This window comes from Cervus canadensis, chromosome 17 (assembly GCF_019320065.1).
Source record: "Cervus canadensis isolate Bull #8, Minnesota chromosome 17, ASM1932006v1, whole genome shotgun sequence".
Lineage (NCBI taxonomy): Eukaryota > Metazoa > Chordata > Mammalia > Artiodactyla > Cervidae > Cervus > Cervus canadensis.
This window is the reverse complement of record NC_057402.1, coordinates 42,542,822-42,570,190: the sequence shown is the minus strand read 5'-3', so window position 1 is coordinate 42,570,190 and position 27,369 is coordinate 42,542,822. Positions and strand designations below refer to the sequence as shown.

General features: G+C 46.5%; 1 protein-coding gene across 1 annotated transcript in view; it reads left to right on the top strand.

Moving 5' to 3' along the window:
• Positions 1 to 502: 502 nt before the first annotated feature.
• The window catches only part of MINAR1 (membrane integral NOTCH2 associated receptor 1), a 33,455-nt gene continuing 6,588 nt past the window's right edge, over positions 503 to 27,369 (top strand). The window contains exons 1-2 of the mRNA XM_043434652.1: positions 503 to 634; positions 23,905 to 26,264. Of these exons, the coding sequence (XP_043290587.1) occupies positions 23,964 to 26,264 (2,301 nt within the window). The 5' untranslated portion in view covers positions 503 to 634; positions 23,905 to 23,963. The remainder of the gene's footprint in view (positions 635 to 23,904; positions 26,265 to 27,369) is intronic.

The window sequence follows — 27,369 nt, the reverse complement described above, 5'->3', positions numbered from 1 at the left end:
CCTCCCGGGTCACAGCTTCCAGCCAGGCAGCCCCTCGGCGCGTCCGCCGCGCCCCTCCCGGGCCCGCCCCCTCCGTCCCCGGGGTGCGCGCAGTCGCCGCCAGTGCGCCCTGCCTGCCAGCGCGCCCCGGGCGGGCGACGATGGGGAAGCCGAGCTCTGCTCCTTGCCGCCTGGGGCTTCCCGGCCCGCGCAGCTCACCGCCCGCCAGCCTGTGACGCGGCGCCGCCGGCCGAGACACAAAGACCTCGGCTGGGGCCGCCCGGGGGCCGAGGCCGCGTCCCGGAGCCGCAGACAGCCCGAGCGCCATGAGAGCCGGTGCCGGCCGCCGGCTGCCCGGGAGGAGCCCGAGCGGCCGCCTCCCCCGTGGTGCGCCGGCTCCGGCTGCAGCCCGGTGGGCGCAGCGCAGGTGAGGGCATAGCCCGACCCGGGGCGCCGAGGCCACGGCCGTCCCAGCCCCCGAGGTGCCGCCGAGAGTGCGGACCCCGGGGTGCCCCAGAGGAGGCGGGGTCCGGCGGGGTCCGGCGGGTTCCGGAGCCTTCCCCAGGCGCGGCGATTGAGATCGGGCGGACCACGGCGGGAAAGAAGTGGGAGCCCTGCAGGGCCGCGTGGGCCCGGCGCCGGGGGAGCCTCGGAGGTAACTTCGGAGAGCCAGGGACGGGCGGGGGGCGGGAGCGCACGCGTGCTCGTGTGTGCCGGTGCGAGGTGTGTGCGCCGTGTGCTCGCGGCTCGGCGCACACGCGCGCGGAATGTGAAGTCCCGGGCCGCGGGCTCCCCTCCGCGCCTCCACTCGGCTGCCTGCGGGGTGCCGCGCTGGGGGCTGTGATGGGAAAGGTGTGTGTGTGGTGTTGGGCTTGACCAGACCTGGTGGAGAGATCAGGGATTCAGGAAGAGTCGAGGCGAGAGGACCATGCGGTTTGGGGCAAGTTTTCATGGCTGAAAATTTCCTTGTAGAATCCGGTATCTTGAGGGTTAAACAGGCCAGCGCTAATATACAAAAAGCCCGACCACGCATCAGAGGCGCCAGGTACCCACCAGAGCCGGACCGACCAGTGCATCCAATTCTTAAATTGAGATTTCCAGTCACGTCGACGTGCGATGGGATCGTTGGTTTTCCCGAGGAGATAAGATTGTTCAACTTCACCTGCCAGACGACACAGAAGCCAGGCCTGGCGGGCGGGGAGCGCGCGCTCACACGCGGCCGCCGCCGTCTAACTCGTACGCCTGCAGCATTCCTTGCCTGTTGGTCCTCTGAACGCTAGCGTTCCTCCGGGCTGACACATCCAGCCAGAGTGATCGTTAGTCCACTCTCCCGAGGGTGTCGGGAGCTCCCTGTTTTTGAGCTGCTTCACTGTAACAGTGCCCACTCCAGCACCGTTGTGCTGGAAGACTGTAGCAGTGTTCGACTGTTGTGTGCACGCTGGGGAAGATGGTTGGTTCAGGCGCGCTTTTCAGGGGGAATTAAGGATCCTGTGGGGAAGACCTGAGCTGGGGGATCGAGAGTCTCTGCGATAAACAATAAAGATTTATCTCAGAGGCTTCCAACCCATTTCTCTTGAGGAAGGGGTGGTTTCCAGAGAGAGAGAGCAGAGTCCATCCTTCTGCCCTCATGGCTGTGATGGGGGAGCTTTGCTGCCCGGCTGGCTGAGGTCTTATGCATGGCATCAAGAGTTGCCAGTTGTTTGAGAGCAGCTTATGGAGCCAGGTTATGCACTCCTTTCTCCACCAAACAAGCTGTCACCACCGCCTCGCCCAGATGGAGATGTTTGGTTAATGACCCTTCTTTCCCAGTCCTGTGACCACCAGCATCCCTAGCCGGGATGCTCTGCAGGTAGAAGCTGGCAGACTGCTGTGACCACAGTATGTCTGTAGGAATGCCACCCTCACAGCAGTATTTTGAGGAGAGTTGAGATAGATAAGAGAAGGACGTTAAAGAGAGTGGGATGCCTGATGCTCTGATGCTGTAGGGAGAGTTGGACACCCCCCCTTTTAGGGGTTTCAGAGGAAGGAGGTGCAGGAGAGAGAAGGAGGGACCTTGCAGAATGAACACATTGGGAGATTTTCTTACCTGGAAGGAAAACCTTGACTGTCTGGTAAAAAGAGTCTGATTTTTACTGTACTTGTCTGAGAGGCTTGTATAAATCTGACACTATGTGCAAAGAAATTGCCAGGCAAATAATAGATCAAACAGTTTATTTGCATTTCTGATGAGTTTGGTGAGGAAGTGTTGTATAGCACTTAATACTTGGAAGACAGACAGAGGTTTCTTTGTCAGTGATGTGTTCTTTTTGAATTTTACAAATATAATATTCTACACCACCTCCCACCCACCATGCCAGCCAATGCTAGAGGCAAAATTGACGTGGTTTTCCAGCTTCCAAAAGCCTTTGCAGCTTATTAACTCTCTGATACTCCCTCTGGAACATTCAGTCGCTCCTGGGAGGTTAAGATGTCTGTCCTGTCTCTGTCCACTGCACATAGAACTGGTCTCAGGCCAGCGGTTCTCACTCAGGAGCCCCCAAATAAGTCCTTTCTTAGATCCTGAAAAATGTGAAGCAGAAAGCAGTATTGCAGCTATGGCTTGGCGCCTGCTGAGCTGGGACTTGATGACCAGGAGAAGAAAGGGGAAGGCCCTTCTGTCTGCTTCTGCCAAGTGGTGATGTGTGTTCTCAAAGTAGCTGGGAAAGATTCCAGGTTCCCCTGTGGCTGTGCCGCTAAAGCCCACTGATTATCTTTCCCCACTGACATGTGGAACTTACCTGCAGACTTGGTATAAATTGAAAAATAAGGGTATGGGGGGTGAGTATGGAGTTTAGAAACAGGCAGAGGCAGTTGGCAGGCAGCCTCTGGCATGCATCTAACTCACGATATGACCTCAGTAAGTTACTTAAGTTTTCTGTGTGTTTATATAAAATGAGAGCATCAGACTGGACCATTAATTTTTCTTTTGGACTGCGCTGGGTCTTCACCGCTGCGCAGGCTTTCTTTAGTTGTGGTGAGAAAGGGCTACTCTTCAGTGCAGTACGCGGGCTTCTCATTGCAGTGGCTTCTCTTATTGTGGAGCAAGGGCTCTAGGGCGAGTGGGCTTCAATATTTGCTGCACATGATCTCAGTAGTTGTGGCTCCTGGGCTCTAGAGCACAGGCTCAGTAGTTGTGACGCATGGCCTTAGTCGCTCTGCAGCATATGGGATCTTCCCAGACCAGGGATCAAACTCTCTTCTCCTGCATTGGCAGGCGGATTCTTTACCACTGAGCCACCAGGGAAGCCCCAGAAGGCAGGTTCTTAACCACTAGACCACCAGTGGTTAATGGTCCCATAGACCATTAGTTTTTCCCCCTCTTCTCTCTAAGAGTAGAACTCTTTAAGTTGAATCTTATATGAAAGTTAAGTACATGAAACAGATTAGAGATGAGGGAGTGACCTGTTCACTTCCCAAGGTAATTTCTAAAGCACTTGGAACCCCTAGCGGCTCTGAGAACACTGTTTGAGAACCCCTAGAAGGCCTCTTTCTAGAATGTGCATATCCCCTCTCTGAGTGTCGGAAATGAAATATTGTGGTTCCCTGTTGTTGTTGTTCAGTCACTCAGTCATTTCCAACTCTTTGCGACCCTATGAACTGCAGCATGCCAGGTTTCCTTGTCCTTCACCATCGGAGTTTGCTCAAGTTCATGTCCACTGAGTCAGTGATGCTATATGACCCATCTCATCCTCTGTTGCCCCCTTCTCCTTTTGTTTTCAATCTTTCCCAGCATCAGGGTCTTTTCCAGTGAGTTGGCTCTTCACATCAGGTGACCAAATATTGGAGCTTCAGCTTTACCATCAGTCCTTTCAATGAATATTCAAGGTTGATTTCCTTTAGTATTGACTGGTTTGATTTCCTTGCTGTTCAAGGGACCCTCAAGAGTCTTATACAGCACCCCAATTTGAAAGCATCAATTCTTTGGTGCTCAGCCTTCTTTATAGTCCAACTCTCACATCTGTACATGACTACTGGAAAACTGTAGCTTTGACCCTACAGACCTCTGTCAGTAAAGTGATGTCTTTGCTTTTTAATGTGCTCCCTAGGTTTGTCATAGTTTTCCTTCCAAAGAGCAAGCATCTTTTAATTTCACAGCTGCAGTCACTGTCCACAGTGATTTTGGAGACCAAGAAAATAAAATCTGTCACTGTTTCCACTTTTTCCCCATCTATTTGCCATGTAGTGATGGGACTGGATGCCATTTTAGTTTTTTCAATGTTGAATTTTAAGCTAGATTTTTCACTTTCCTCTTTTACCCTCATCTAGAGGTCCCATCACTTCATGGGAAGTAGATGGGGAGACAGTGGAAACAGTGTCAGACTTTATTTTTTTGGGCTCCCAAATCACTGCAGATGGTGATTGCAGCCATGAAATTAAAAGATGCTTACTCCTTGGAAGGAAAGTTATGACCAACCTAGATAGCATATTAAAAAGCAGAGACATTACTTTGCCAACAAAGGTCCGTCTGGTCAAGGTTATGGTCTTTCCAGTGGTCATGTATGGATGTGAGAGTTGGACTGTGAGGAAAGCAGAGTGCCAAAAAATTGATGCTTTCGAACTGTGATGTTGGAGAAGACTCTTGAGAGTCCCTTGGACTGCAAGGAGATCCAACCAGTCCATCCTAAAGGAGATAAGTCCTGGGTGTTCATTGGAAGAACTGATGCTGAAGCTGAAACTCCAATACTTTGGCCACCCCATGGGAAGAGTTGACTCATTGGAAAAGACCCTGATGCTGGGAGGGATTGGGGGCAGGAGGAGAAGGGGACGACAGAGGATGAGATGGCTGGATGACATCACTGACTCGAAGGACATGAGTTTGAGTAAACTCCGGGAGTTGGTGATGGACAGGGAGGCCTGGTGTGCTGCGGTTCATGGGGTCGCAAAGAGTCGGACACGACTGAGCAACTGAACTGAACTGAAGAGGCTCTTTAGTTGCTCTTTGCTTTTTGCCATGAGAGTGGTATCATCTCCATATCTGATGTTCATATTTCTCCCATCAATCTTGATTCCAGCTTGTATCTCATCCAGCCTTGTATTTCACATGAGGTAGTTGCATAGAAGTTAAGTAAGCAGGGAGATAATATACATCCTTGACGTACTCCTTTCCCAATTTAGAACCAGTCCGTTGTTCCATGACCAGTTCTACCTATTGCTTCTTGACCTGCATACAGGTTTCTCAGGAAGCAGGTAAGGTGGTGTGGTATTCCCGTCTTTTTGAGAATTTTCCATAGTTTGTTGTGATCCACATAGTCAAAGGCTTTCTTGTAGTCAATGAAGCAGAAGTAGATGTTTTTCTGGAATTCCCTTGCTTTCTCCATGATCCTGTGAATGTTGGCAATTTGATCTCTGGTTTCTCTGCCTTTTCTAAGCCCAGCTTGTGGCCTCCTAATTCCATGTCAGTGACACATCACCCACCTTTCCTGATCCCGGTAGCTGATCCTCCTTGATGTCTAGTTAACCCCCTACAATGTGGACTCCTGAAAGACCATGTCCTCTTCAGCCTGAAAGCTCCTGAAATCTAGAACAGTACCTGGCAGGGAATTAGGTACTCAGTAAATGCTTACTGAATGGATGAAACAACAAAGGAGTAAAGTTATTTTGACTCAACAGGAACTAATGGAACCACTACAGTATAAATTGCAGGACAGGGACTTTGGTTTATTTGTTGTTGTTTAATCACTAAATCCTGTCCAACTCTTTTGTGACTCCATGGTTTGTAGCCCACCAGACTCTCTGTCCATGGGATTTCCCAGGCAAGAGTACTAGAGTGGATTGTCATTTCCTTCTCCAGGGAAATGTTGTTGTATATTAGTGCCTAGAACATGGCCTGGCACAGGCACATTTTAAGAAAAACCTTTAAATTAGTTAAAGTTGGGGACTGATTGCTCCAAGAGGTCATCAGCACCATGTGTGTGATGGTTATTCTTCTGCTAATAAAGATTCTCACTCTCTCTCCTTCTGGAAACGTGGTGGATTGCAGTTTCCTGAAATTATTACTTATTTTATTTTTTAAATTAATCTTTTATTGGGGTGTAGTTGCTTTACAATATCATGTTAGTTTCTGCTGTAGAGCAAAATGAATCAGCTATACCTACACAAATATAAGGAAGTCCCTTTTGGAGATCCTTCCCATTCAGATTCCGTGCGTGTGTGTGCTCAGTCGTGTCTGACTCTTTGCGACCCCATGGACTGTAGCCTGCTAGACTCCTCTGTCCATGGAATTCTCCAGGCAAGAATATTGGAGTGGGTTGCCATTTTCTCCTCCCCTGTCACCTGAAATTAGATGTGGTCTTGTGCCTTGTTTGGCTGGGAGCTTTTAGAGTTTTGGCAGGTGCCTCACTTTTTGTTCTTCCTTTTCTTCTGCTCCAGTGACAAAGCTCCATGGGAGTTCCCTGGAAGTCCAGCAGTTAGGACTTGGAGTTCTCACTGCTGTGGCCCTAGTTTCTACCCCTAGTGAAGGAACTAGGATCCTGCAAACATCCTGGGGCCTGCCCCTCGGCCTGCGTTCTAGGCTGATGGTGGCGAGGAGCAGAACCCCTGGCTGACTCATGTTGGTCACATCCATGGATAAGAGATAAACCATTGGGGTTTTAAGCTCTTGGAATCCAGGGACAGTCTTGCTACAGCATAACCTAGTCTGTCCTGATGGATGCAGCATGTAAAAGAGCTTAAGACAACACTGGTGTGTGATCAGAGCACATTGGGATCTAGTGTTATCCTCAAAGGCCAGAGGTTGCTGAGACAGAGCTTCATGGACATTTGAACCTTCGTGTGGTTCCCACACTGAGGTGTGTAGCTGTCATTTTTGCTAGCTGGAGTGTTCTTTTGCTGATATATCCAGGCCAGTCTTTTAGAGAAGGACCCATGGTTAACCAAGGCTCTGCAGGTGGCTCAGTGGTGAAGAACCCACCTGCCAACGTAGGAGACCTGAGTTCGATCCCTGGGTCAGGAAGATCCCCTACAGGAGGAAATGGAAACCCACTCCAGTATTCTGGCATGCTCAGTCCATGGGGTCCCAAAGAGCTGGACACAACTGAGCACACATACAAAAGCATGATAACCGGAGGCCTAATGCATAAGACACAAACTGCTGGCTTAATAGTTTAGTGCGAATAAAGTAAATCTGATAAATGTGTTCACTGATCAGGGAGAAATGCCCATTAGAAGCCAGATAATAAGAAGCTATTTTATGAGCTTGGAGTGAAATGTAGGGGAGTTAGTGGAATGGCTAGTGTCCTATGGCTGGGACACGCAGGGATCCTCCCAGACAAGGGATCGAAACTGTCTCCTGCATTGGCAGGCAGATTCTTCACCACTGAGCCACCAAGGAAGCCCTGATGTTTCCTTCTTTATCCAAGTTTGAAAACCACTTGCTGAATGCACTCCATACACAGAGACACACAGACACCCCCCCGACCCCCACCATTTAATACCGTCCTTAGCATGTGACTTGTCCAGCACGAATACTGTGATTTTTCTGGGGCTCTGTTGCCCATGTTCTCAGCAGTGGGAACTTTCCTGGCAGCCTTTTTGACTGGCTTGGCCTGTGAGAACAGAGCACTACGGAAGCTCCCAGCCTGCAGCCCTCAGCCTCCCCTCTGCCATGCATGTCTTCCTTGGTGTTCCTCTGTCTGCTGTGATTTTTCTTCCTGCCTCTCCCCTCGGGTCCTGGAGAGCAGTTCTGACTCCCAAAGGCTGATGTGCTGTGATGACCACGCTGTGGCCTTTGCAATATCACTGGGATTTTGAGAAAGAAAAATTTTAAGCAGGATGCTAAACATGCCTGTTTTATGGTTACTAAAGGAGACTTCAAGTAAACAGCTGAGAAAACAAACCAAAAGTCAGTAGGGATTCATGGGAATGTGAAGGGCTTCGGACCCTCCTGGAAGCCTGGAGGGTTGACAGCAGCCGTGAGAGGCCAGCTGAGACTCAGCAATGCGGCCTGTTTCTGGTGCTGCGGTTGAAGAGAATGCAGAGTCGTTTATCATTGTGGGTGCAGGATGGAGAGCAGGTATTGAGTGGGTGGGAGTGAATGGGGAGGGTAGTGAGTGGGTGGGTAGTGAGTGGGCAGGAGTGCATGGGCGTGGGTAGTGAGTGGGGATGGACAGTGAGCGCCCTGGGTGGTGGGCTCCGGGCTCTCTCCTGCTCTGTCCGACAGCCGTGGGCGCACTCCCTGCACTGTGCTGTAACAGACCAGTGCTAGTCTGCGCTTCCCTCTGATCCCTGAACCCAGCAGGAGCGGGACAGTATCTTGTTCCCGTCTTGGCCATGGCCGGCAAGGAGCTGGCACGGAGCTGAGCAGTGCAGTAGTGCTGTCGTGTGAAGCAGGGACTGGATGTCACTTCGGATGATTCAGAAGGCTCTCTGCGGGGCCGGGAAAGCCTGGCTCCAGAGCTGCTGCGTGATGGAAAAGTGGAATGATTCAGTGTCCCATCACCTCTGTGTGAGTCAACACTACTGTGTGGCCACCGGAAAGAGGCTCAGCTTAAGGATGGCATGGGGAAGGAAGAGGGGACTTCCGCTGTTTTCTGTACTTCAGTGTAAGGAGGCTTAGCTGGAGGAGCTCGTGAGCAGATTGAAGATTATTAAAAGTATCAGGGTCATCACTGCTAGGATACATCTAGTCCAGCATTCCCAAGCCACTGTCAGGGCCTCGAGGGTACCAGAGCCTGTTGGGTATCTTTATACAAGTAGATTGCAGGTTATGCCCCACTCTGCCCGGTCAGAATGTCTGGGCTTGAGGCCTGGGCCCCAGTTTATTCTCCACATTTACAAGTGCTGTTTGGAGTTGCTAGAGGAAGGGGAAGATCCAAGTCAGAGACCACGTCCCCATCCACAGGAAGAATTCCAGGAGTCGCAGCCAGGTCCCGGATGGCTGAAGGACCTGAGCTGGACCAGTTGTTTGTTTCAGGTGCCCAGGCAGGCATGGGTCGGGGTTGCTGTAAGCGTGAAAAATGCGGGGGAGGGACTTGACAATGTGGCCTTCCACATATCCAGGATTTTAGGATAAATTCCAGGATTACGGTACAAGGGAGTCCTTATCAACATCACCAGTTATCTTTATCCTCAGCTGCCGGTCAACAGTGGGTTCTAGCTGATAGGCTGGGCAAACCAGATCTTGTTTTATCAACTAGAGCAAAGCATTTGTCTTCTGAGAAGGACTGCAAACCTTCCAGCTGTGTCTACTCTAAATATGCAAAAGTAAAGAGGACAGACCATCCTTCTCTCTGCATGTGCACTGGGGGTCAGGGGTTCAGACCCTCTGGTAAAGAGGTTAGCCCTCACCCCACCCCCTGGATGGCCATGTCCTAATACCCAGGAACCTGTGAATATGTGACCTGTCCTTTGCAGATGTGATTAAGTTCAGATCTTGAGAAGGGGAGATTATGCTGGATGATCGAGGGGTTCAGAGCAAACACAAGAGCCTACAGATGGGGAAGAGGATTCAGAAGAGTTAGTGAAGGAGGCATGGCCACTGGAGTAGAGCTCAAAATGATGTAATTGCTGGCTTTGAAGATGGACGCAGGGGCCATGAGTCAGGGACTGTGGGCAGCTTCCCGGAGCTGAAAAATGCAAGGAAACAGATTGTCCCCTAGAGGAGCCTCTGGAAGGAATTCAGCCCTTGCTAATACCTGGATTAAAAAGTCCATTTGGACTTCTGACCTCCAGAACTCTAAGACTGTAAATGTGTGGTTTTAAGCCATTATATTTATGGTATTTGTTATAGCAGCGATAAGAAGATCCCATATACGGGACTTCCCAGGTGGTGCTAGTGGTAAAGAACCTGCCTGCCATTGCAGGAGATGTAAAAGACATGGGTTTGATCCCTGGGTTGGAAGATCCACTGGAGAAGACAATGGCCCCCAGTTTTTTCTTCTTCCCTGGAGAATCCCATGGACAGAGGAAGCTGCTGGGCTGCAGTCCGTAGGGTCTCAGAGTCAGACATGACTGAAGTGGAAGATCCACTGGAGAAGACAATGGCCCCCAGTTTTGTCTTCTTCCCTGGAGAATCCCATGGACAGAGGAAGCTGCTGGGCTGCAGTCCGTAGGGTCTCAGAGTCAGACATGACTGAAGACATTTCTTCAGCAATAAGAAACTCTTAATAACACAGCACAGCCTCTGAGGCGATGAGTATTCGCCACCTAAGTGTCAAGAGGCAACAGAACTTTGCAGACCCAGAGGCATAACTTTGACTTCTTCTGGTGGCAGTGGACATTCTGGGCAATCTGATCATATCTACACCTTGGTCAGTATTTCTTGAATCCGAAAACTCTTCCCTCTCGGGACTTCCCTGGTGGTCCAGTGGCTAAGACTCTGTGCTCCCAAAGCAAGAGGCCCGGGTTCAATCCCTGGTCAGGGACCTAGATCCCATGTGTTCCAACTAAGACCTGGTACAGCCAAATAAACAAATAAATATTAAAAAAAAAACAAAAACCAAAAAAACCTCTATCTTCTCTGAGACAAATCCATGAAGCCCAAAGTTTCCTCTTAGACTGCAGTTTTGGAAACACAGTGATAAAATTTCAACATTGTCCCCACAGTGCGTATAGTCCTTGAGACCACATAGCCATACCCAGTTATGAGGTGACCAATGCAGGATCTAGAATATGCATTTACATTTATCACTGAAATGAAAACAAACAGTTAAATTAAAACAAAGCAGAAAAATGACATACCATTTCCCCCGCTAAATGTCATATATAGGAAAATACATGCAAAGAGGTTTGGAGAAAGTTTCCTAAATGAGAAATGAACCAGAGAGTTGTTTGTTTGTTTTTAATTTTTGGCTATACTGGGTCTTCATTGCTGTGCTCTGGCTTTCTCTAATTGCATCAAGTAGGGGTTACTCTCTAGTTGTGGTGTTTGGGCTTCTCATTGTGGTGGCTTACGGGCTTTAGAGCATGAGGGCTTTAGTAGTTGTGCATGCCTTTAGTCACCCTGAGGCATGTGGAATCTTCCCAAACCAGGGATTGAACTCATGTCCCCTGCATTGGCAGGCAAATTCTTCACCACTGGACCACAGGGAAGCCCAAACCAGAGGGTTCTTATCCTGTTTCCTATTAGGAAACATTTTGACTTCCCCTCAGTGGTATTTATCTTTCCCTCTCCATCCCAACAGTCATCATCTGGTCCAGGGCCTCATCTCTTCCTAGGAAGTTAAAGGTTAGGAGGGAGGCTGACACAGGGATGATTTTAGGTGGAGAGAGGAGAAGTTGAGGTAATCATTATTATTTCACTCTAAAATGGAATGTGAGAGGTGTCTGCACTATTTTGGGAGAACATTTTGATAAAGATCACAGTCACCTTAGAGATAAATATTGTATCGTTGACAGTAAAGTAGTAAATAGTGTTTATTTGCACATCATAATGTATAAAATGCCTTCCTGGCCAACCAAACACATCAGTCATGCTTCAACCTCAGGACCTTTGCACTTGCTCTTTGCTCTGCCCGGGACGCTTAACTTCCTCTTCATGAAAGGCATCTAGGCATGTGGTTGGCTCTGTTACCTATTTGGGGACTCCATTTAGGTGTAATCTTTCCCCTGAGGACTTCTCCGAACAGCTTTTTAACAATTGCAGTCCCTACCCCTGGTCCCCTACTTTCTAACCCTCCTCTATTTTTCTCCATAGCATTTTCCACCATCTAACATACTATTCATTTTATTTGCCCATTTTGCTTATTATCTGTCTCCTCACTAGCATATAAGCTCATGAGGGTAGTTTTTTTTCTTTGTAATCTGCTTGAATAGCCTGCTATATTTCCAGTAGTTATAGAAAGAAAACCATGCCTGACACATGCCATTTACAAGATTTTTGAATGAAATCATGAATGTCTCCTTTGACCGTGTTAGAAATCCCAGGAAGAGGAATTGATATCTTCTTTTTCTAGGTGAGAACACCAAAGATAGGAGGTAATAATTTACTTCCCCAGGTTCCCCTTGCTGGGATTTCCTGCAAATCCTTGTTTCATTATTTTTTTATTAGAAAATCACATATTCCAAGCATTTAAGTAATACAGACCTAAAACAAAGGGAAGGAAAAAGCACCAAGGGATAATTTTTAATAACACTTTAGTACATAAGGTGTGCATATAGACAATTTTATATCATATTACAGTATGCCATTTACTGGCACACTTTTTAGCTTAAGAATATATCATTAAAAATTAAACATATCAATACATTTATTTCTTCAACATGGCTTATAGTGGCTGCATGATATTTCATCATGTTGAAGCACTACAGTTTTATATAACCAATCGTTAGCTACAAAGGTTATTGCTGATATTTCTCTTATTATAAGCAACATTAAAGAGAATGTATTTGTAGCACTTTCTTTTTTACATATATTTGACTGTTGCCTTGAGATAAGTACTTAGAAGTGTGGATTTGTTTTATTTAAAGGATATGCGTGCTTCAGGTTTTATGCAGATTACTTCCTGTAATGATCACACACATTTCCTATCTCTCTTTCTCTTTCATAATGCTTAGGAGTGCTCACTTTTCCACATTCTCCCCAACAGTGGTATGAGTCTTCTTAACCCAGGCAAAACAAAACAAAACAAAAAACCCATAGTGTTTTGGTGCTTCTCCACCTTAGAAAGAAAATATCATTTTAATTTTCTTTACATGTATACATCCTAAGGCAGTCAAACCCATTGTGGTTTTAGTTTGCTTTCTTTGATTATCACGAAGGTGAAAGTCTCTTGGTGTGTCCAGCTCTTTGTGACCCTGTAGACTATACAGTCCATGGAATTCTCTAGGCCAGAATACTGGAATGGGTAGCCTGTCCCTTCTCCAGGGGATCTTCCCAACTCAGGGATCGAACCCAGGTCTCCCACATTGCAGGAGGATTCTTTACCAGCTGAGCCACAAAGAATTTGTTTATTATAATTCTTTATATATTTATATAAAATATAAATTATATATTATGATTTATATTTACATAAGTTACATATATAAATTACATAATAAATTATATAATTGTTTCTTATAATGTTGCCCATTTTTTCCTTTGCCTTTCTTCCTTTGACTATTGTCTATGGGACTGATCATTCTTTCTTACTGATATTTAGAGTTTCTATGAGATGCAAAAAATTTCTGCACTCTATTTTTTTTTCAATTTCTGTGATGTTTATTGACATGGTAAGTCATTTTCATTTATCCATGTTGATCAATCTTTTTCATCATGGTTTCAACTTTTGGAATGTTGTATGGAAATATCTTTTCACAACCTCACCTGTGTCCTGACTCAGATTTTCTTCTTTTCATTTAATCTGTTATTTATTTTTGTGTATGGCAAGAAATGAGTGCTAACTTAATTTTTTACAGTTGGTTAACCAATGTTTCTAATAATACTTAACTATTGACACATTTTGAGCATTCTTTGGGATTGCCTTTCTTTGGGATTGGAGTGAAAACTGACCTTTTCCAGTCCTGTGGCCACTGCTGAGTTTTCCAAATTTGCTGACATATTGAGTGCAGCACTTTCACAGCATCATCTTTCAGGATTTGAAATAGCTCAACTGGAATTCCATCACCTCCGCTAGCTTTGTTCGTAGTGATGCTTTCTAAGGCCTCCTTGACTTCACATTCCAGGATGTCTGGCTCTAGGTGAGTGATCACACCATCGTGATTATCTGGATCGTGAAGATCTTTTTTGTACAGTCCTTCTGTGTATTCTTGCCACCTCTTCTTAATATCTTCTGCTTCTGTTAGAAGATATGCTCAAAGAATGCTCAAACTACCGCACAATTGCACTCATCTCACACGCTAGTAAAGTAATGCTCAAAATTCTCCAAGCCAGGCTTCAGTGATACATGAACTGTGAACTTCCAGATGTTCAAGCTGGTTTTAGGAAAGGCAGAGGAACCAGAGATTAAATTGCCAACATCTGCTGTATCATCGAAAAAGCAAGAGAGTTCCAGAAAAACATCTATTTCTGCTTTATTGACTATGCCAAAGCTTTTGACTGTGTGGCTCACAATAAACTGTGGAAAATTCTGAAAGAGATGGGCATACCAGACCACCTGACCTGCCTCTTGAGAAGCCTATATGCAGGTCAGGAAGCAACAGTTAGAACTGGACATAGAACAACAGACTGGTTCCAAATAGGAAAAGGAGTACGTCAAGTCTGTATATTGTCACCTTGCTTATTTAACTTATATGCAGAGTACATCATGAGAAATGCTGCCTGGAAGAAGCACAAGCTGGAATCAAGATTGCCGGGAGAAATATCAATAACCTCAGATAGGCAGATGACACCACCCTTATGGCAGAGAGTGAAGAGGAACTAAAAAGCCTCTTGATGAACGTGAAAGAGGAGAGTGAAAAAGTTGGCTTAAAGCTCAACATTCAGAAAACTAAGATCATGGCATCTGGTCCCATCACTTCATGGGAAATAGATGGGGAAACAGTGGAAATAGTGTCAGACTTTATTTTTGGGGGCTCCAAAATCACTGCAGATGGTGTTTGCAGCCGTGAAATTAAAAGACGCTTACTCCTTGGAAGGAAAGTTATGACTAACCTAGACAGCATATTAAAAAGCAGAGATGTTACTTTACCAACACAGGTCTGTCTAGTCAAGGCTATGGTTTTTCCAGAGATCATGTACGGATGTGAGAGTTGGACTGTGAAGAAAGCTGAGTGCTGAAAAATTGATGCTTTTGAACTGTGGTGTTGGAGAAGACTCTTGAGAGTCCCTTGGACTGCAAGGAGATCCAACCAGTCCATCCTAAAGGAGATAAGTCCTGGGTGTTCATTGGAAGGACTGATGCTGAAGCTGAAGCTCCAGTACTTTGGCCACCCCATGGGAAGAGTTGACTCATTGGAAAAGACCCTGATGCTGGGAGGGATTGGAGGAAGGAGGAGAAGGGGACAACAGAAGATGAGATGGTTGGATGGCATCACTGACTCGATGGACATGAGTTTGAGTAAACTCCGGGAGTTGGTGATGGACAGGGAGGCCTGGCATGGTGCAGTTCATGGGGTCACAAAGAGTCGGACACGACTGAATGACTGAACTGGACTGAACTGAACTGATTGACACATTTTACTGAATAAACCATTATTTTCTCATTGACTTGAAATGCCACCTTCATCATGAAATGAATCCTTAGCTACATTTGTGTTTGCCTCTTGTCGGGAAGATCCCCTAGAGAAGGAAATAGCAATTCACTCCAGTACTCTTGCCTGTAGAATCCCATGGACCGAGGAGCCTGGTGGGCTACAGTCCATGGGGTTGCAAAGAGTCGGACATGGCTGAGTGACTTCCCTTTCTTTCTTTCTTTCTTGTCTTTTTATCTTGCTCCATTGATTTATCTGTCAAATTATGGTTATAGGAGCTTTATAAGAAACTTTAGAACTTGTCTATCCAAATAGAACCAGAATTCTTAATTAATTAAAATAAAGCAAGTAACTATTCAGTGTTCCTTCTAAGACACAGACTTCTCACTGTAAAAATGCAAAAACAGCAAAACATAGTAACAAAAACTGGTTAATTAGTGGTTACCTTTTACAGCCTTATTTATGAAATTTTCTGCTCCATTTTGACAGGAGGTCTAAGTGAGAACTTATTTTTCTAGTTTTTAAAATTGACTTTCTTATTAAATTAGTACCTGTTTTTAAAAATGCAGAAACATCGCTTCTTGGCCTTTTGGCTAAGATCAAGTGTAAAAATGCAGAAACATACAGACAATAACCCAAGAGACATCCACGTACCATTGAGGTTAACATTTTGTCATTTTTGCTTGTGTGCTAGTTTTTTTTTTTAGAGAATATGTAGTAGTTCAAGTTCTACTTGTTCATCCTTTTGTTTAATCGCCAGCTAGTCACCCTACTGGAGAAGGCAGATTCCCTCCCTAGGGTTATGGATATGTTCACCTGACATCTGACTCTGGACATGGAAGATTGACAGCAGCTTATTTTTTTATTTTTTGTATTTATTTATTTTTGGCCACACTTCACACATGTGGGATCTTAGTTCCCCTAGGAGGGATTAAATCCATGCCTTCTGCATTAGAAGCACAGAGTCTTAACCCTGTGATGATCCCATGAAAGTCCTGACAGCAGCTTAATTTTTTCTTTAAATTTGTTTATTTTTAATTGAAGTATAATTGCTTTACAATATTGTTTTGGTTTCTGCCATACAATATTGTGTTGGTTTCTGAATCAGCCATGGATATACATATGTCCCCTTCCTCTTGAACCTCCTTCCCACCTCCCACCCCTTCCCACCCCTCTGGGCTTAGTTACTCAGTTGTATCCACTCTTTGTGACCCTGTGGACTGTAGCCTACCAGGCTTTTCTGTCCATGGAATTCTCTAGGCAAGAATACTGGAGTGGGTAGCCATTCCCTTCTCCAGGGGATCTTCCTGATCCAGGGATCAAACCCAGGTCTCCTGCATTGTAGGCAGATTCTTTACCATCTGAGCCACCAGGGAAGCCCTTTACATATGGTAGTGTCTATATTTCCATGCTACTCTTTCCATTCATCCCACCCTCTCCTTCCTCACCCAGTCCATGTGCATAAGTCTGTTCTCTACCAACAGCAGCTCATTAACCAAATAGTTCATAGTCTAGGGGGAGGATGCAGCACATCACTCAGGGTCACACAGGGATTGACTGAGGAGCAGAGTGAACATGCATGGTCTGTTGAGGGCAGGCTTCATAGTAACAAGGGGGTGAGGGGACCCCTGGTTTCCATGGGAGGCTGTGATTGGCTTATTTGAATATCCCTGGGCTGGCAGGGTACCAGCACTTGCTGCTTGGGGAAAAGTAGAAACTGCCGGATCCCCTTGACGAGGAGAGTTGTCTTGCTCCGGGATCCTATCTGGGAGCAGAGTGGGGAGAGGAACTTGTGACTAGATCCTTAACAGGCCCTGCAGGTGTCACCAGATGTCAGGACAGCTCTTAACATTGAGATTTAATTTTAGACCTTAAACTGCATTTTTCTTTCCCCTTTTTTCTCTCCAAAGGAAACCCTCTGCTAAACATGGTATGAATCATTTCCATATACGTTTGTGTACCTTCCTTTTTATATAAAATGTTAGTTGCTCTGTTATGTCCTCCTCTTTAGGGACCCCATTGACTGTAGCCCACCAGGCTCCTCTGTCCATGAGATTCTCCAGGCAAGAATACTGGAGTGGGTTGCCATTCCCTTCTTCATGGGATCTTCCTGGGCCAGGAATTGAACCCAGGTCTCCTGCATTGCAGGGAGATTCTTTACCATCTGAGCCACTAGGGGATCCCTTGTTTAACTTGAGCCTTACCACTATTGCCAGATTGCTTAATGTTCGCCAGACACTAATACATATAACAAGAGGTAGATACTATTATCATTCCCATTTTACAGCTGAGGAAACTGAAACAAAGAGAATTTGTTCAAGTCACACAGCTAGTAAGTGAAAGAGCTTTAATTTGAACTTGAGCAGTTGGGCTCCAGAGTCTATGACCTTTAACTATTATGCCAATCTGCCTATAAAAGCTACCAACTATATTCTGATTTGGCTTTGACGGATATTTTCTTATCCCATTGGCATACTTGCATCCTTCCTGTGACAGCATTTAGGTATGCCTGTTATAGGTAGCATTTGACTGCAGTTTTGTTTTTTTTTTTTAATTTTTAAAAATCTGCTTTGAGAGTCACAATCTTTTAACCAGTAAATTTTCTTTCTTTCTTTTTTTTTTTTTTATTAGTTGGAGGCTAATTACTTCACAACCAGTAAATTTTCATACTGCTCATACTGTTCACAGGGTTCTCAAGGCAAGAATACTAAAGTGGTTTGCTATCCCCTTATCCAGTGGACCACTTTTTGTCAGGAAAAGGACTACGTTTTGCTGGGAAAGATTGAGGGCAGGAGGAGAAAGGGACAACAGAGGATAAGATGGTTGGGTGGCATTACTGACTTAATGAAAATGAGTTTGAGCAAATTCTGGGAGATGGTGAAGGACAGGGAAAATTGGCATTTTGCAGTCTGTAGGGTCACAAAGCAACCTAGTGACTTAGCAACTGAAAAACAACAACAAAACTGGTAAATTTAGCATGTTTACATTTATTCTGTATGATGTATTTGGAAACATTTCTGTCATCTTATTTGTAATTTTTACTTGCCCTCTTTAGCAGTTTTGTGGAGGAAAACTGCCGTGAAGGGAGAAAGGGGCCTCCTTTCAGTTAGAAATTTATTGCAGGTGACACAAGGGAGGTAGAAATTCCCATCCATAAATTTTAGATTCCTAGATTAATGCCTTCTTTTAATAGTTTCATTGAATCCAGAGTTTCACTGAATCACAGTAGCATCCATCATCCTGGGGAAAAAAAAACACCAAAATCCAAAACAACAAGCCAGGCCAATACCCAGATGCTGCAGAGAAATTCTCTTTATCTTGCTTTTCATGAGTGTAAAGCGAGGACACTGTGCCCACACTGCATCTTGGCACATTATTTCAGTGTTGGAAAGATCAATATATCATTGCATCTGGGAAAACATTAATAAGAACACCTTATAACCAAGTTTCACTCATCCAGTTCAAGGTTTGTATCATTTGTCCTCATCAGATTTTTGGAGTGGTTGGCAAAAGGGAAGATTAAAGCTTTAAGGGAGTTGGTGGACATGAAATTCAGAGAGCTTGTCTTCTATCCGAAGATTCACGAGGCAATTCTGCAAGTTATGGTCCTAAATCATGTCCTTTTCTTCTTTTCCATTTTGATCAACATCTGATATCAACACTTTGAGCAGTTACAAATGCATAAGGTTATGAAAAGTTGGACATTCATTTGAGCCTCACAGATTGGACAGCTGCATTAGTCAAGCTGGAGCACAACATGAGAATCACACATGGCGTCATGAGGGAGTAGGGAAAAGTCCAGAATCTGGTTCTGGCCCTTCCCAAAGCTGTAGACATGTGGTGGAAATAGCCATGTGTCCGGAGATGGAAAAGCCTGGAGTTCTCCTCCTGGCTGTGTGTATGCAGGAGGCGTTGCAGACAAGAGAATGTGGGCCCCAGTCTGCATCCTGTGGGTGAATGCTCATCTGAGCTGCAGGTCCAGCCCTCTGGCACCTGCTCTGCCGCTGCTCCCAGCTTTCACTGCCCGCAGAATCGAGTCCAGACACCTAGCCCAGATTGAGCACCCTGCCTTCTCTGGATGCCCCCCTGCTTATCCTGACCACACAGACAGACTCTACCACGTCACCCCTTCACGCCTCTGCCCTCTGCCCCCTCTGCCTTGGAATCTTCCCTCTGTCTCCTTCCTCTGGACCATCACACACCCTCCTCCTCTTCAGTCTTCAAGGCCATTGCTGATGGTGCCTCCTTGGCAAAACTGGCCTTTCCCGGTGGCTGGGACTCATCTCACTCTCCCCAGGTCCCCAGCCTCTGGTTTCTGCTTCTTTGAGGCCTGACAGTTTCTACACAGACACTTGTGAAAATGGCAAGGTGTCAGGAGCCCTGTGAACTGGGGCTGACTCTGCCACTAGCTCTCCATGTAGTTTTGAAAAATGATGATGCTCGGCCCTGTTTTCCAGTCTGTAAGGTGGAGGGGCTTGGCCTGGGGGCTCACGGTGGTCCCTTGTCAGTGTACATAATGTTGCTCAGATGATTTGTATGTATGAATGTGTGTGAATGTATGAGTGTGTCTGTGTGTGTGTCTCTGGGTGCGAACATGTGTGAGTATGTGAGTATGTCTGTGAGTATATGTCTCTATGTGAATGTCTGTGAGTGTATGAGTGTGTCTGTGTGTCTCTGTATGAACATGTATGATTGTATAAGTGTATCTGTATGAATGTGTGTGAGTGTATGAGCGTCTGAGTGTGTGTCTCTGTGTGAATGTGTGTGAGTGTTTGAGTGTGTCTGTGTGTGTATGAGTGTGTGTGAGTGTATGAGTGTGTCTGAGTGTGTCGCTGTGTGTGACTGTGTGTGTGTCTCCTTGTGCACACACATGTGCACCTTCCACAGCAGATTCGCTTAGCCCCCAGAGATCTTGGGCTGATATTTCCTCCTTGTTCTGTCATCACTAAGAGAAGCGTCCAAGATCCAGCATTCAGCAAATTTGGCTTCAGACCCGGCATTTCCTTCTCCCTCTGGCCTCATTTCCCTCATCCTCCCGCACAGGTGGCCGAGCGGTGGTGCTGTACTCTCCAGGCTGCTGAGGACGTTCTGTGTGAAGCCCCGGCACATAGTAGGTGGTCTAACTGCAGTGCCTGTCCTGCTCAGCACCTCCCGCCCGCCCCAGTTCACTTCTGTCCCTTAGCAGCAATGCTTTCCCTCCTCCTGGCACAAGACGGAGCCTACTACTCTGCCCATAGCATCCCCAGCCCGGGCTGTGGTCCATTTGGGCCCCAGGCAGCTCACATTCCCTCCCCTCTCTTCAGTTTTCTCATCTGCAAAATGGGAGCCCTCTTCCCACACCGCAGAGCTGCTTTGTGACCTGAGGAGGTAGCTGCCAGGGACCATGTGCTGCAGGCCAGATCCTATTGCACAGGACCTAGAAATTGTTTTTCGATTGGCCTCTCTTTTGCTCCTTATTCCTCTCTGGCATTCATTGGCACATTGTAGAAAATCTACATGGATTTCTCTGCGGTGATTAATCGTCTTAAGCACACAGCAGGCATGCGTCCATTGGCACAGGGGCACCTGCCTGCCCTGCCAGCCGTTCATAATCCCCTAAATTTCAGTCTTAATAGAAAACAACTCAGGTTTAGACAGATCCCACTTGTGTTGCCTTTATTCACTTTAGGAGATGCTGGGCCTTGATTTTCCAAGTTCTTATTTGACCTGGGGTTAGTAGAATTTTCACCACACAAAGTAGAATAGAAAGTTGAGACAGCATCACAGGCAAGTGGGGTCTTGGGTTTGGGGGAGGCCCATGGGGTTGGACTGCAAGTCCAGCTCTGAGGATCCTTGTTGCTCCCGCTTGCTGCTTGCAGGGCTCTGAACTTGTTTGCTGGTCTGTCAGAAACTGATAGTGAAAGAAGCCTCCTAAGATTGTTACAAGAATTCTAGAAATCTCTGAAATAATTCTAGAATTTCTGAAAATGCTTTGTGTCCCCTGTATGTAAAATCTGATGTGCCTGAGTTGTAATTGCTCTTCCCTCAGTATTTACATTCATTTGTCCTCTGCTCAGGTTTCTGTGCCTGTTTCCTTGAAGATTGAGCTTAGCAGGTTGTCCCCACCTGGAGCAAACCAGAACATTCTGACATGCAGCACTCCCATCAGACGAAGTGGGCGGATGGGGCAGGGAGGGAGAGCTGTGTGGGGAAATGAGGGTTTCCCTGTGCCTTGTTCTGGGCAGGAGCAGAGCCTCTCAGAGCTCAACTGCCTTTTCGTACAAGAAAATCCAGGCCACTCATCTCTACATGTCCCTGCAGATGTTCATGGAGAGAGGGTATAGATTCTCATTGGGAGCACTGCCTTCAGGATGGAGAGAGAACCCGTGGTCCAGAGCAGCTGAAACTTAACCCCTAAAAAAGACGCTGTTCCCCTAGAAAACAGACTGTGTGTGTGTGTGCTCACAGTTGTGTCCCACTCTTTGCGACCCTGTGGACTGTAACCCATCAGGCTCCTCTGTCCATGGCATTTTCCCAGGCAAGACTACTGGAGTGAGTTGCCGTTTCCTTCTCCAGAGGATCTTCCTGACCCAGGGATCGAACCTGCATCTCTTAATGTCTCCTGTGTTGATTTGGTGATGACAAAAAATAATGTGTGATCATGGTAGGAATTTTGGAAAAGAAGAAAAATTATGAAGAAAATATTAACGTTATCTATAAAAAATAAGAACTGCCATTGAATGGGAAGTGGTATGAGGGACTTGGGGCACTGAGAACATTCTAGATCTTATAGGGGTTTTGCTTTTAACACAGGCACACACATTTGTTACAACTTCAGCAAATACACACAAATTTTGTGCACTTCATTGTATGTAAATCTTATTAATAAAAGAGAAACTGTAAACAATTATTGGACTTAGGTTAATTATAGGCACAGTGAAATCTTTAGGAGGAGGTACACAGATGTTTGCAATTTGTTTTGAAGTGCATTTAAAAAAATAAGATGGCTTCATGAAGGGTAGATGGATAGATATGTGATAAAGCAAATATAGTAAAATGTTAATGGTGGAATCCAGATGGTGGCTATATGAGTGTTCACTGTAACATTCTTTCAACTTCGCTGTATGTTCGAAAATTTGCGTAATAAAATATTGAGAAACAAAGATGACTAATTCAGAATGAAAATCTATATTTGCAATCCAAAGGTAACAGCCATTAACATTTTAGTGTATATTATTTTCCTTCAGTTTCATTTCCAAGAAGATATAATTTTATATAATTAAGATCTTACTACAGATACAGATTCATTTTTACATTTTTCACTCAGAATGTCATTCCTCAGTTTTCTTTTGTCATCAAAAGTCTCCAATGTGTAATTTTATAATCAAGATATAATTTACATAAGCAAAATTCACACGTTTTAGCACACAGTTCTGTGAGTTTTGACAAATGCAGAGAGACATGTAACTACCACTCCAATCAAGATGTGAGAGAGCTCCATCATCCAGAATGGAGTTTTGTCTACACCTTGCCATTTTGCCTACACCTTGCTTCACATCCAGTGTCTGGCAACCCCAGATCTGTTTTTCAGAATATAATAAAAATGGAACCATATAATAAGAGGGGCTTCCCTGGTGGCTCAATCTGCCTGTAGTGAAGGAGATTCAGGTTCGATAACTGAATCAGGAAGATCCCCTGGAAAAGGAAATGGCAACCCACTCCAGTATCCTTGCCTAGAAAATTTCATGGACAGAGGAGCCTGGCAGGCTACAGTCCATGGAGTCACAAGAGTCGGACATGACTTAGCGACAAAATCACCATATGATAGGTAGCCTTGATAGGTAGCCTTTTGAGTCTGGCTTCTTTCATTTAAGCACCATACATTTCAGATTCATTCATGTCATTTACTACATGTACTGGTAATTTGTACCTTTTTATTGATGAGTAGTATTCCATTGTAAGAATATACATTAATGTAATTTATTTATTTTGTGGCTGCCCTGGGTCATTGTTGCTGTGCACAAGCTTTCTCTAGTTGCAGTGAGCAGAGTCTATTCTGCATTGTGGTGCGCCGCCTTCTCATTGCAGTAACTTCTCTTGTTGCAGAGCAGAGTCTCTAGGGCACGAAGGCTCACTAGTTGTGATGTGCAGGCTTAGTTGCTCCACAGCATGTGGAATCTTCCCGGACCAGGGATCTAACCCATATCCCCTGCATTGACAGGAGGATTCCTATCCACTATACCACCAGGGAAGCCCTACATTAATGTAATTTTAATGTTTGTAAGAAATCACTGTATATCACAGCGTGCTTTATTTATGCATTACCCTAATATTCAGATATTTAAGATGTTTTAGTTTTCACTATTATAATGAGCATCTTTTTGATGATTGTAACTATTTAAAAGAATATTTTATTAGAGCATAGTTGATTTGCAGTATTGTGTTTCAGGTGTACGGCAAAGTGAATCAGTTGCACATATACACAATGAACATTTTTATGCAAAATCAAAGTCATTCATAATTTCTTTAGGTAGATTCCTTTAGTCACTCATAATTTATTTAGGTAGTTTCCCAGAAAGTTTAAAGCCTTTGCCCAGCATCTAAGTGCTAATCAATAGATTAAGACGAAAATCTAGATTTCCCACTTTCCAGGTCCAGTGTTCCTTGGAAGGGAATTATGACGTGGTATTTTATAAATATTTTTAAAGCATTTACAACATTTCTAAGCATTAAAAAGTCTTTCCTTGCATTTCTTTATGTGGTTCAGGACCAGCTTGACTTAAACTCCATTGATGTTTCTAATCTTCTTTTCCCTTCCCTACTATTTCTCCATATCATCAGTCCCGCAGAACTGACTCGAAGTTTCCAGTGTCACCAGCTAGCCTGTGAAATTCTAAGCCATGGAGACCAACCAGGAAACGTCTGTCTTCTTGGTGAAGATCTTGGAGGAATTAGACAGCAAGCAAAATACTGTCTCCTACCAGGACCTCTGCAAATCCTTGTGTGCCCGCTTCGATCTGTCCCAGCTTGCCAAACTGAGGAGTGTGCTCTTCTATACAGCCTGTCTTGACCCCAACTTCCCAGCCACGTTATTCAAAGACAAGATGAAATGCGCTGTAAACAACCAGCAGTCCAAGAAAATCATGGTGGCTGCGGACATCGTGACCATATTCAACCTGATCCAGATGAATGGGGGAGCCGCCAAGGAGAAGCTGCCTGGAGGCCGGCAGAAGATGCGCAAGAAAGATGCCTCTTTTGACTCGTGCCGCTCAGACACGGAGATCCGCAGCGCGGCCGAGTGCGAGCCCCTCAACTGTGAGCTGAGTGACAGGTCTTTCAGCCGGGGCTACCCCAGCCGCCAGTCATCCAAGTGCAGAAAGGTGGACTGCAAGGACTGTCCACAGTTCATTCCTGCCTCTGAACCTGACTTCCTGCTGGGGGTCAGCAAAGATGTGAAAAACCGGGCAGCTTCCCTGGACAGGCTGCAGGCTCTGGCCCCATACTCAGTGGCCAGCCCTCAGCCCTGCGAGATGCAGAGAACCTACTTCCCCATGAACCTCGAGAGCGAGTCCATATCTGATCAGGACTCCCTGCCTCTCCCCCAGGGCATTAAGCAGACCTTCATCTCGAACGACGAGCCCTTCGTGGTCCAGTCCTGTGTCCAGAAAAGGAACATCTTCAAAGAGGACTTTCACAACCTGATGGCCGTGTCCCCTGGGTTGGCCAGCCCGGCCAACAAGGCCGAGGGCGAGCGCAGGAAGTCCCAGGCCCGCAAGGAGTCCCACAAGACGCCCTTCCCCCACCATAGCTTTGAGATGCCCTATAGCAGCCAGTACCTGAACCCCGAGTACTCCCCAGTTCCTGACAAGAGGCGGGCGAAGCACGAGAGCTTAGATGACCTTCAAGCCTCCACATATTTTGGACCCACTCCAGTGATGGGGACCCAGGAGGCCCGGCGCTGTCCTGGCAAATCAGGCAAGCAGACCCCCTGGCCGGCCAAAAGCTGGAGCCTCAACACCGAAGAAGTTCCTGACTTTGAACGGTCCTTTTTCAACAGAAACCCCTCCGAGGAGAAGCTCCGTTATCCAAATTCCAACAGTCAGACACCCAACTTCCCAACCCCAGACAGATGCCCCGCTTACCTGACACCACAGGATCAGCAGCCCATCCTCCCAGTCGGCTACTCAGCAAAGCCCAATGGGCTCAAATCTAAAGAGATCCCACCCACTGTGGACCTGGAGAAGCACGAACCAGTCAAAAAGTTTAAAGACAAGAGCATCAGCTGCGCCAGCGGGCAGCTGAGCTCAGACACCAGCAGCGTGGGCACCCAGACTGACCTGCACGTGCTGGAGCCCAAAACAGGCAAGGACCTGTGCACTCCCGGGCAGGGCAAGTACAGTGACCGGCATGCCGTGAAGCATTCTGATGATGACTCGGAGGTGGTCAGTGATGACATCAGCGACATCTTCCGGTTTCTTGACGACATGAGCATCAGTGGCTCAACAGGGGTCATGCAGTCATCCTGTTACAACAGCACGGGGTCCCTATCTCAGCTTCATAAGTCAGACTGTGACAGTTCGCCAGAGCACCACCTCACCAGAATCACCAATGGGCTCCCCAGCGGCCAAGGGGAGAAGGGCAGCCGGCCAGAAAACAGCCACCACTCAGAAGAGGAGCTGAAGACCAGCGTGTGCAAGCTGGTGCTCAGGATCGGGGAGATTGAACGGAAGCTCGAGTCACTGTCGGGTGTGCGTGAGGAGATCTCCCAGGTCCTGGGCAAGCTCAATAAACTAGACCAGAAGATGCAGCAGCCTGAGAAGGTGAGCGTGCAGATCGACCTCAATTCTCTGACCAGTGAGGCTCCATCTGACGAGAGTGCCTCTCCCCGGATGTTCCGTGCCCACAAGGGTGCCCACGGGCCCAAGCTGGAGAACACGGCTGACTGGTGCTGCTCAGATGCCAGTGGGAGCAACAGCGAAAGCCTTCGTGTCCAGGCCTTAAAAAAAAGCCTCTTCACCAGGCCGTCTTCCAGGTCCCTGACGGAGGAGAACAGTGCCACAGAATCCAAGATTGCCAGTATCTCCAACTCACCCAGGGACTGGCGCACCATCACTTACTCCAACCGCATGGGCATCAGCGAGGAGGAGATCAAAGAGCGAGGTCCTGGAGACAGTAAAGACTGGCATCGGAAGTCTAAAGAGGTAATACCCACTTAAGGTCACGTAACTGGGTGCCAGCTTTGTTGTTTTTGTGATTGTTCAGTTGCTCAGTCGTGTCTGATTATAGTTGGCTCCATGGACTGTAGCCTGCCAGGCTCTTCTGTCCATAGGATTCTCCAGACAAGAATACTGGAGTGGGTTGCCATTCCTTTCTCCAGGGAATCTTCCCCGCCCAGGGATCGAACCTGGGTCTCTGGCATTGCAGGTAGATTCTTTACCTCTGTCCCACCAGGGAAGCCCCGACACTGGAAAAGATTGAAGACAAAAAAGAGAACGGGGTGGCAGAGGATGAGATGGTTGGATAGCCCCTAGAATCAAGGCCTCTTAATTCAAAAGCCTCTGAAAGCTTCCCAGGGGCTTCTTGCTGGTCTCTGATTTCCCTCTTTGAGTCATCTTTGTGCAGAGTAGATACCAGCTTTTATTTTTAAACTGTCTTAGGTGTACATAGGAACTGCTGTATTAGAGCACAAGCAGCTCCTTGGTAGGAGCAGTGGGGGCAAGTGTGGGCAGTGGGTAACTTTCCAGGTCAGAAAAGCTGGCTTGCATTGTGTGCTAAGTTGTATCCAACTCTTTGCAGCCTTCTGGACTGTAGCCCACCAGGCTCCTCTGTCATGGGATTCTCCAGGCAAGAATGCTGGAGTGAGTTTCTGTGCCCTCCTCCAGGGGATCTTCCCAACCCAGGGATCGAACCCATGTCTCTTACATCTCCTGCATTGGCAGGCAGCTTCTTTGCCACTGGCACCACCTGGGAAACCCCATAGTGTTTGTATCCATCCCTTTTATAAAGCTTGGAGCACCTTCTCCTTAGTGGTGTGACTTTGCCAAATGTGGCATTGAAAAGTGATCAGGATAGGCCTCTGCCCTTGAGGAACTCACAGTCCAGTGGAGGAGACAGACAGACAGACGGACAGGCCATTATAGTTCAGTGGGACAGTGCTGGCTATGAGCTCCATACACAGTCTGAAGGGGTCTCATAGGTGGGCACTGACCTGGTCTTGGTGGGTCAGGGAGTGCTTCCTGGAGGAAGTGACATGTGTGCGGAGATCTGAGGGCCTGAAGTTAGAAAGTATCAGAAGACCTGGGTTGT